Here is a 10295-nt window from a genome sequence, read left to right as displayed (position 1 = left end):
CAAACTCGTTCAAATCCTTACGCTTGCCCATTTTTCCTGATTCTAACACATCAACTTTGAGGACAAAATGTTCACTTGCTGCCTAATATATCCCACCCACTAACAGGTGCCATGATAAGGAAATCATTAGTGTTATTCACTTCACCTCTCACTGCTCATAATGTTTTGCCTGATTGGTGTATATGAGGTCATGTGATCATTAAATAAAAGCTCATCACATGTTGGCACATCGTTCGTCTTACTCGCTGATTTTATATTACAAGTACATAAAATGACCCCGAATAATCGTTAACTTTTTTTTACCAAGATTCTATGTCACTTAATTTGAATGTCAAATGAAAATATAAATTATAATGAAGCTGTCATTAGTTACCATTCAGCACATTAGGGGAGGAGAGGTATTTTTTTTTTTACACAATTACTTTTAACCAAAACATAATTCCGATGTGTTTTCTGCATTTTTCTTAAACCTCCCAACTTTCTAGTAGTAATATTAACATTTGCAGCAAGTTGCAAATGAGTTATTTGAGTTTGTGCAAAACGAGGGCACATTGTAATATAATTCCTGAAAACATGTAGCTGTGGTTCAATAGACGGCTACATTTCTCAGTTTTGTCTTAAGTTCCTAATTTGCATTTTTATTTTGTCTCTATTGGACCTGCATGCTACATTGATGAAAGAGATTTTTATATAAGAATGTACATGTTTTGTTGTATTGTACTAGCCTTTATTTTAATATGTCCCCCTATTTGGACAGGATTTGATTTACAGCTGCGCTAGGGTAATACTCTGTGTATTTATTTCCATCCCGATAGCTCTGTCATGTGATTTTCTTCCTCCTCCTGTAAGAAACTTTTCCAGTATATTCAGCAGTGGTCTCATCATTTTAGCTCAGATTTGTCTGAAAGAGTGGCGATAAAACTGCAAAAGTGTATCACTTTATCATGGAGGGATCATTAAGAGAGTCATTAATATGAATAGGAGAAACTTATCTATATGATCTGGCCAAACGCTTTCGGAGATTTTACCATTAGACCCATATGTGCTTGCTGAACATCTTGTTCCAGGTTTAGTCTCCACTTTGCTCTTATAATAAGCTCCACTCTTTCAGCAAGATGTTGGAGCATGGCTTTAGGAATTTGCTTGTTCATCCACTAGAGCATTAGTGAGGTCAGACACTGATGTTAGGCGAGGAGGTCTGAGGTGCAGTCAGTGTTCCAGTTCATCCCAAAGGTGTTCAGTGGGGTTGAGTCAGAGTCAGGGATCTGTGCAGGACACTAGAGTTCGATCACTGCATACTTAACAAACCATGTCTGTGTCCAAATATCCCTACTACCTCAATAAACAGTTGTAGTGTATCTAGTGGTACGGAATTGACAACATACATAAAGAGTAGGTGAGAAATACCATTTATAGATAGATAGATAGACAGATAGATAGATAGATAGATAGATAGATAGATAGATAGATAGATAGATAGATAGATAGATAGATAGATAGATAGATAGATAGATAGATAGATAGATAGATAGATAGATAGATAGATAGATAGACTTTATTGATCCCATTAGGGAAATTCATGTGTTCATGTGTTATCGGTGTATATATATAAATACATATATATATATATATATATATATATATATATATATATATATATATATATATATATATATATATGTATTTATATATATATACACCGATCAGGCATAACATTATGAGCAGTGACCGGTGAAGTGAATAACACTGATTATCTCCTCATCATGGCACCTCTTAGTGGGTGGGATATATTAGGCAGCAAGTGAACATTTTGTCCTCAAAGTTGATGTGTTAGAAGCAGGAAAAATGGGCAAGCGTAAGGATTTGAACGAGTTTGATGAAGGGCCAAATTGTGATGGCTAGACCACTGGATCAGAGCATCTCCAAAACTGCAGCTCTTGTGGGGTGTTCCTGGTCTGCAGTGGTCAGTATCTATCAAAAGTGGTCCAAGGAAGGAACAGTAGTAACCCAGTTACAGGGTCGTGGGCAGCCAAGGCTCATTGATGCACGTGGGGAGTGAAGGCTGGCCCGTGTGGTCCGATCCAACAGACGAGCTACTGTTGCTCAGATTGCTGGTTCTGATAGAAAGGTGTCAGAATACACAGTGCATGACTGGTCAGGGCTGGTTTGTCAGCAAAAGGTGGACCAACACAATATTAGGCAGGTGGTCATAATGTTATGCCTGATCGGTGTATACATACACATATAAGCACAAAAATATAAGAAGAAAGAAGAAAAACCTTAAATATAGGATACAAATAAGTTAAATTAAACATAGCAGTGCAGATATGAAACACAGTTGTGGATTTAACCATATTTATGTAAGTATTTACATTATAGTACACGTGCAAATTGGCAGTAGATTATAAATATGAAGTAGAGTGTGAATAGTTGTAGTACTGTAGTGTGAGAGTGTTATCAACTGTCATTGCGAATGTTATGAATGACCTCCTGTAACATTCTCTGTTATTAACGAATCTGAAGCTGACTCTTAGAAGTGTGCTGTAGAGTGGGTGAGACAGATTGTCCATCATGGAGAGCAGTTAGTTCAGTGACCTCCTGCTCCTCACTGACTTAAACGTCTCCAGTTCGTATCCAATGATAGATCCAGCCTTGCGTATTAGCTTGTTAATCCTTTATTTAGCTCTCTTTATGCTCAGAGGTATTTTTGAACTGGAACAAGCATGGTTCTACTGAAGGGAAATCATAATTCTACAGCATACAAAGACATGTGTAACTTAGTGGCAACGGTTTTAATGAAGGGCCACATATGGATGTAGAGGTAGAGGTCAGCAGAGGTCACTTTTTGCCATGTAATGTATTTGTTCCTTCTCTTCCCTACCATTAGAATTTCCTTCACTAGTTTAATACAGACTTTAGTGTCCTACTGAATCAGAACAATATTTCTAGCAGTAAAAAATGTTTAATCCAATATTAAATCCACTACACCGATTTTACAAGCAGGTATGATGAAATGATGGATGTTCTGGAAGACATAAAACATGAAAACTGCTGTCACTTTATCTTTGTTCTGTGAGACTGAAAAAGAAAGAGTACGACGCCACAAATTGATGAACTTGGTCGTGACAGATGCAGCTGGTATAAAGTCTGACTTTTATGAGCATATGCCATAATATCATGAGGGTAATGTGCTGTAAAAAATTTATAATCCAATAATATGAACCTACCACCATGTGTGTCACCAACTCAAAAACTGGATTGCTCGTCCCGTGTTCATGCTGTATATAGTCATCAATAGTCAGATGTCGGGCTGGAAGACCTTTATTATGAAGGAGACGTGAAAATGTTTCATTACATGACTTCATAAAAACAAATCCTGTCCAAATAGACACCAGAACACAAAAGGAATTCCTTGCACATCCTGTACTTGTACAATATATAAAGGAGTGTGGAGCTCTTTGATGGACAGGATTTCACGGTGTGTATTCCTGCCTTGTGTTCCAGATCCACCGTGACCTTGATCAGGAGTGAATTCATATAAAAATCCACCTTTACTACACAAGTGATATCCGGCTCCAGCTCAAAAAAACCTTGTGACATCTCTGGCAGTGGTGGAAGGAATACAAAACAGGCTGACTTGAGTAGAAGTGCAGCTACTGTAGTAATAATTCACTTGGAGAAATGAGGTGATCAAGAAGTTTATTCAAATCTGATTAACGAAGCTATTGATTAAAAACGATTTAAATAATGACTTTATAGCTTTTTTTTTTTTTTTTACTTGTCAATTTTCCACCTCTATTATCACCATTTTAGCTGATAAACAAACTAAGGTTAATTAGGATCATTAGGAAGCTAGTTTATGTCAAATCATACACGTTGCCAGGAAAATCCAGGTAATAAATTGTTAAATAGATGCCTATAACCTCTACCGTGCATATTGATTATTATAAATTGGAAGGACATCTTAGGCTAATAAAGACCTTTTAAATAAGTAAAGCATCGAATGATCTGGCTAGCTCACTCAGCTAGCTAAAAGCTTCCCTTCCTATGTTTCTGGAGGTTGGGATGCTGAGCTGTGAAATGCTGATGTTGCATAATTTGCAGATTATCATAAAGGATTCAAAAAAAGATCTGATAAATTGGGGCTGGGATGTTCATCTGTCTCCACGCAGACATTGTTGCTGCTGACTAAGCATTTGGCACCTGAAGTGTAGACATTTGGCAAGAAACTGCTTTATTTTCGATTGGGTCTGGAAATTGAATTATATCAAATTTGCACACACTGTTTTTTAACTGGCGCAGTGGGCAGGGCTGCTGTCGCCCAGTTCCACGGTCCCCGGTTTGATCTTGGGATATGTTTGATCCAGGTTACTGTCTATTGGGATTTTCATATGCTTACTCAAATAAAAGTACCATCATTTAATTCTATTTTATTTATCACAGTGAAGCAAGTACTATAAGGAGAGTACATTACCTTCCGACCCTGGAAAGTAAAATACTGCAGCTCAGGCACAGATATGAATTAATTTAGTTAAGTCGAGATATAAAACAAAGAACATTTGGATTCAGTGAAAATCACATTCTATACAGTCCCTGAACTATTAAAAATAAAGATGCCTTTGATTAATGGTTATGTCACAGAGAGAGAGAGAGAGAGAGACAATAATGCAGCTGCAAATCAAGGTTTACAGGGTATTAAGTTTCTTGTTAACCATCTGCTATTGTTTTTAGATATTTGCGATTAAAAAAGTAAAGTTTGTAAGTGACATCATGAGGCTTGTCTGTAAGGACATGATAATTTTACATCCATGAAAGGAGTCTCCAGTGTCAGGGTTTTTGTAACAGTCAGCGTGTATAAATGGGTATCTCTGCATTTTCTGCAATAAAAAAAAAAACGTCTTCAGGATTCTGTGTGGTTTCTGGGTCCCATGACAAACTTTCTGAATGAGGAAAAATGAGGTCAGTTTATAGCTCCTGTAATGAAAGTAACAGGAACGTGATTCATGAACATTCCAAAACATTACAAACGGATCAGACTGGTGTGTTGTAAGAACTTTGCAGTGGCAACAATGACTCTGCTTTATCACACAAACCTGTCACTTGGTATTTTACTTAGTTGGGTTTGTTAGCAAAAATACATTGTGCAGTCTTTAGTAGAAGGTGTGCAGTCATTACACTCAATAAAGCAACAAAAGCCCTCTATGATAAAGACACTTTTACCTCTATGACAAAAAGGCACTATTGTTCCCTTCTAAATGTCTTTACAGCTACAGTGAGGACATAAAGCAGGACAGAACAGTGAATGCTCCTTAAAACTAAGCAAAGTGTCATGCTTTGGCCTTCAAAGAGGTCAAGAGAAGGTTGCATCAATCACCGGTGGAAAAAAGGCCTTGTGTCGGTCCTCCTGCTCTCACACAGCATCTGAGTGATGACGGCCTTGCTCCAGATAAGAGCCGATCCATTGGCCTGATTTGTGGGCAGCAGACCAATTTCAATACCCGTCTGTGTGCTGATAGATGAGGCATGCCTTTGATAAAGGGCCAATTTGCCGCAGGGCCGATGGGAACGGAATTGCTGCAGTTGCCTTTATTTTGTCTTTCTCCGCATTTCAGACAGGAGCAGAGCAAAAGAACGGAGAGAGAGAGAGTGAAAAAAACAACACAGAGTGGCAGGGAGCTTAAATTACCACCGCCTCTTTATTAGCGGAGAAGACAAAGCTATCTTTTTCTTTAGTTCACTGACTCAGTTGAGGGGAATTTCTCAGACGTTTAACGTTCCAGACGTTTACAGAAAGAAATGTATGTGATAACGATAACACGTCTCTGGAAACCTCTCAGCATCACGCTGTGGACGAAAACTACAAGCGCTTCCTGGAGTAATCACAAACGGCCGGAGGCATGTTATGTAATTTCATGCTTCTAACTTCCTAATGAGATCATGCAGGAAGAGAAGGACATCTATGGACAGAAAATTCATTAAAGTGGAGGAGAGACAGTTAATCTGCCATCGACAGGCTGGTTACCTTCAGTTTATAGAGTACAATTACATAAATATAGGCAACATTTACTACATCTGAAGAGTGAGGACAAGGAACATGGGTCTGTATTGCATGTTAGGGAGGATAAAATGACAAGAAATAAACGTCTCTCATTAGCATCTGATATTAATCTGTTAATCCAAACAAAAGATAATCACATATATACACCTCAGTCTCCTGAAACAGAAGGTCAGTGGTGGAACCTCTGCGGGTCATTAATACTCATAGTGTTTCTCCATCACATTTTATTAAAACTCCTACACACACGTTCCTAAATCTCTATTAATTTCAAACCACAGCGATCATTAAAATATATACTCACCGTCCACTTTATTAGGAGCATTCATGCAGTTATCTTATCAGCCAATCATGTGGCAGCAGTGCAGCGGTGTAATGAAAAAAAAAAAAAAGAGGAAGCATGCAGATACAGGTCAGATGCTTCAAGTCATGGGGAATGGGGGAAAAAGTGTAATCTCTGTGAATTTAACTGTGGAATGATTACAGCTACCAGAAGGGCTGGTTATAAAATTGGGGAAATCACACACAACAATCTCTAGACTCGAACCGAGCTTGCCAGAGAAAATTGGTCAGATTGGTTCAAGCTGCCAGGAAGGATATCATAAATCATATAATCACTCTTTACAACCATACTGAACCGAAAAGCATCACAGCATGCACAAAACATTGAACATTAAATGAATGGATTACAGCAGCACAAAAGCACACTGGGTTTTCACGCCTGTCAGCCAGGAACATGTATCTGAGCCCATCATGTTTCCCTGGACTCTGCTAAACTGGACAGTTAAAGATTAAAAGAAATAATCACCCGTCTAGTTTCAGCGCATCTGTGCCCATGATGGCCTTAGATTCTTGTTTTCCAAAATGAGAAAAGACAGAGGAGTTTGTGCTTTGTGGTTTCTTGGTAACCTCATTAAACCTCAAGACAGAGGAAAAAGAGAGGCTAGTGAGGGAACGACGGCGGTCAGCGATATCAGAGAAATAAATTGACTTTGCGGACATTCCCCTAGATTAAGATAAAATATAAACCATAATAAATAACCAAATAAATGAGGATCTCGTTATTTCATTGGTTAAACTGTTGTGGTCCATGGGGAATTAAACATTCTGGCACGTGTTTCGTTTTTTTCTTTATGGGAAAATACTCAGTAGGTGTAGTAAGAGGAACTGGGCTTCATGGATTTTTCCATGAAACTTAGTTGCAGCTTTCCATCTTACAGTTACAGAGAGCTGAAGACACTGGAGACGCCTTCCATGACATGTGAAATAAACATCTCCTCACAGAACACATCACTAAATCACCAATTACGCTTTTCTCTTCGTTAAATAACGAGATACTTTGAATCTGTTTCATTTTAGCCTATATGAAATATCCAACCTACAAGTCCCTGTGAATGAGCTGTTATTATATAAATGATACCAGACAGAAATCGGAGATTTGCAACCCCGCTATTGTCAGAGCAGCTATTATAGAAAATTAATGTGCCTCCATTGAACAGAGCTATAGAATAAGCAGGTCTATCATCTCTGACTGCGGATCGGATAAAAAGCAGTTGCCAAAAGAATAAAGCGCAAATGGGATTAATCGCTCAAATGAACAATGAACTGTGAAGATATTTGTGAAAGATGGGTGACTTCAGTTCAGGTCTTTTTACTGAAAAGTGCAGTAGTGCCTCTTCATTAAACTCTTTTTATACACAGTTGTTTAAAAAGGGTGAAAATGACAGTAGGCTCTGACAGGGCCACGCCTCAGGGATCACTTCATTATGGAGTGACTTTTTCAGCCACACACTGTGTTAGTGAAAGGAAGAACATCAGTCAGTGTGAGGTTTAACAGCTGCAGACCGCTGGGCCTGTCCACGCTGACTGAACGGCACATGATTAAACACGACACTGAACATTTATTGTAATGAGATACAGTAATGAAAACAGGGGCATTACAACATTCCTGCTGCATTAGTATCGCCCTCAGAGAGCTACAGGGACATTTAACACTAATTATTAATCAGCTACTCGTTAACTAAACGGATTAAACTCAGCTTTTGAACCAATTTTTTTTTTTTATTCTGTAAACAACACTGCCCCCTTCTAACACAACAGCGGTACTGCAGCTCAGTCAGAAATAAGAAAAAACTTCAGCCTGAAATTCAAATTGAAATGTCCTTGAGCTAAAATAAAACAGCAGAGGCAACAAGGCAGATGCATGAAATTAAACAAAACTAAATTATTTCTGCCATTATTCTTAATCACAGTCGAAAGTAACATGCTTAAATGTGCATTTAGACCAAAAATCAATCTTCAATACTGCTCTTTTTTACAATCTAACTAGAACTAAGCCACTAGTTTAGCATAGTGCATGTGTAAATAATCACACAAATCATATTCTTGTACACAAATAACTTCTAACGTATAGCTATGATGTCAAATCTAGGCCACGCCCCTTATCTGAGATAACTACGAGTGAACAAACAACTTCGTTGAGCCAGCTGAGGGAACATCAGATGGGATTATGACATGTAGGTACAATGCATATAGCTTTTTATTCCTCCTTCATGTCCTTGCTGATTTGGGACTACAACGATTTGTTAAAGAGTCCTCTCCCCATGACTGGCAGTGAACACATCCCATTTTGAGCTACGCCTCGCATGATGGAGACAGGTCCTGCTTCTGCAGGGCTCTTCTGGAGTAGTGCACTTTCTCTGAAGGGTACGTCTGGGGCAGGAAGTGCAAGTCCCCGCCCTAAACTTGGCATCGTAGTGGTCTCTTCACCTGGCACACTTCCTCTTCCTATTGTTGACGTTACAGCAGGATTTGGATCTGCTGGAGTTTTTCCAGCAACTATGCTAGAATCCAGCATCTCAGGCTGTTCCTGAATCTCTAAGTCTGGCTCTGAAGTCGGTTTGATGCTGAAGCGGTCCAGAAGTCCATCCTCTGTGAGGTTATATTGGTCCACAGCCCATTTCTGTCTCTTACATTTGATCACCTCAATCTCACGCAACTCCTGAGGGAGCTCCATGTCAGTCTTGCCAATGTCTTCCATGCGAACAGGATTTTCCTGGCCAGTCTTCAGACAGGAGTCTACCAGACTGGTGTAGTCAGACATCAGGGCATCCAGAAGCGTAAGACGAAGAGGCTGCAGGTGGATCACAGACAAAGCCATTACTCTTAGAAGTGGAGCTGGACAAGGACGGACATACCACACTTCTTTGTTTTCCATACAGAGCTGATCTTTGATTCTCAAAGAGGACAGACGGGATAAAGGTATTTTTAAGTGAAGGCTAATGACCTCTTGGAGCGTGCTCACCCGTGTGGGCAGGAAGCCCCCGGTCTCTGCGTAAAACTGCATCACATCTGCGACCTGCGTGTCAAACACGTTCGACAGGTTCACGCCAAACTGCAACATCAGACACCAGGAGATCCTCCGGCAGTCATGCATGACCTTTAGGATGTCTGTGCTCTCCAGAATGTTAGATAAACCATTTCTAAAAGCTCGAGCTCCAAGCAACAAGATGTCAAAGAGGTACACCTTGTTTTTTACAGCCACCTGAAGCCAGCAGAGCCTCTCGCTCTGGAAAACACCCACTCCATCCAGTCCAAGCCCGATCACCTTCTGCTTCCGGATGTGCATGATTGCAGGACCAAACTTCTCATGGAGCTCATCTACAACCACGTAGTTCACAAACTGCTCTTTCTCACCATCATCATCTCCATCACCTAACAGCGTATTTCTGTAGGGCTGAAACTCAGCCAGGCTCAGCTGGCCCACCTTGTCATGATCCTCGTTTCCCAGGACATCTTTGTTAGATGAGGAAGCGAACTCAACATTCACGATTTCATGTCCGAAGAAGAGTTTAGCTCCGGCAAACCGGCTGCCGTTCTGATCCTCGACCACGTCCTCTAATACGATCGTTTTGTTCAGATTAATGCGCTGCACAACGCCGACAAACGTGCCACATTTGGTTGTGAGCCGGATACGTTTCCTTTTAAAGCTCTCTAAAAACCGATAATCATCCAAAGACACCATTTTTATATCTGTAACGAAAGAAAAATATATATATACCCCTCGTTCTTGATTTTTGGTTTGTGTGCGTCGCAAAAAAGTGACGTAAATGTATCACGACCACCTTTACAACAGAAAGTTATGTTAATGTCAAAAGGTTTGATGGGAATAAAACGGTAGTATACACTGTAATCCTCTTCCAAATGTAATGTCCTTTTTTTTTTAAAAGCAGTTAGTTGA

General features: G+C 39.6%; 1 protein-coding gene across 1 annotated transcript; it reads right to left on the bottom strand.

The window, feature by feature from the left end:
- Nucleotides 1–7936: 7936 nt before the first annotated feature.
- Nucleotides 7937–10135, bottom strand: exd1 (exonuclease 3'-5' domain containing 1). The gene has a single exon (XM_058415866.1). The coding sequence runs from the start codon at nt 10077–10079 to the stop codon at nt 8628–8630; it is 1452 nt and encodes a 483-aa protein (XP_058271849.1). The 5' UTR covers nt 10080–10135; the 3' UTR covers nt 7937–8627.
- Nucleotides 10136–10295: the final 160 nt, after the last annotated feature.

This window comes from Hemibagrus wyckioides, linkage group LG18 (assembly GCF_019097595.1).
Source record: "Hemibagrus wyckioides isolate EC202008001 linkage group LG18, SWU_Hwy_1.0, whole genome shotgun sequence".
NCBI lineage: Eukaryota > Metazoa > Chordata > Actinopteri > Siluriformes > Bagridae > Hemibagrus > Hemibagrus wyckioides.
The sequence above is the reverse complement of the archived record's forward strand: the minus strand, read 5'-3'. Positions and strand labels throughout refer to the sequence as shown.

What these genes read in the sequence shown, in the direction of transcription:
- exd1 (XM_058415866.1), bottom strand. Translation starts at nt 10,079, where the DNA reads ATGGTGTCTTTGGATGATTATCGGTTTTTAGAGAGCTTTAAAAGGAAA.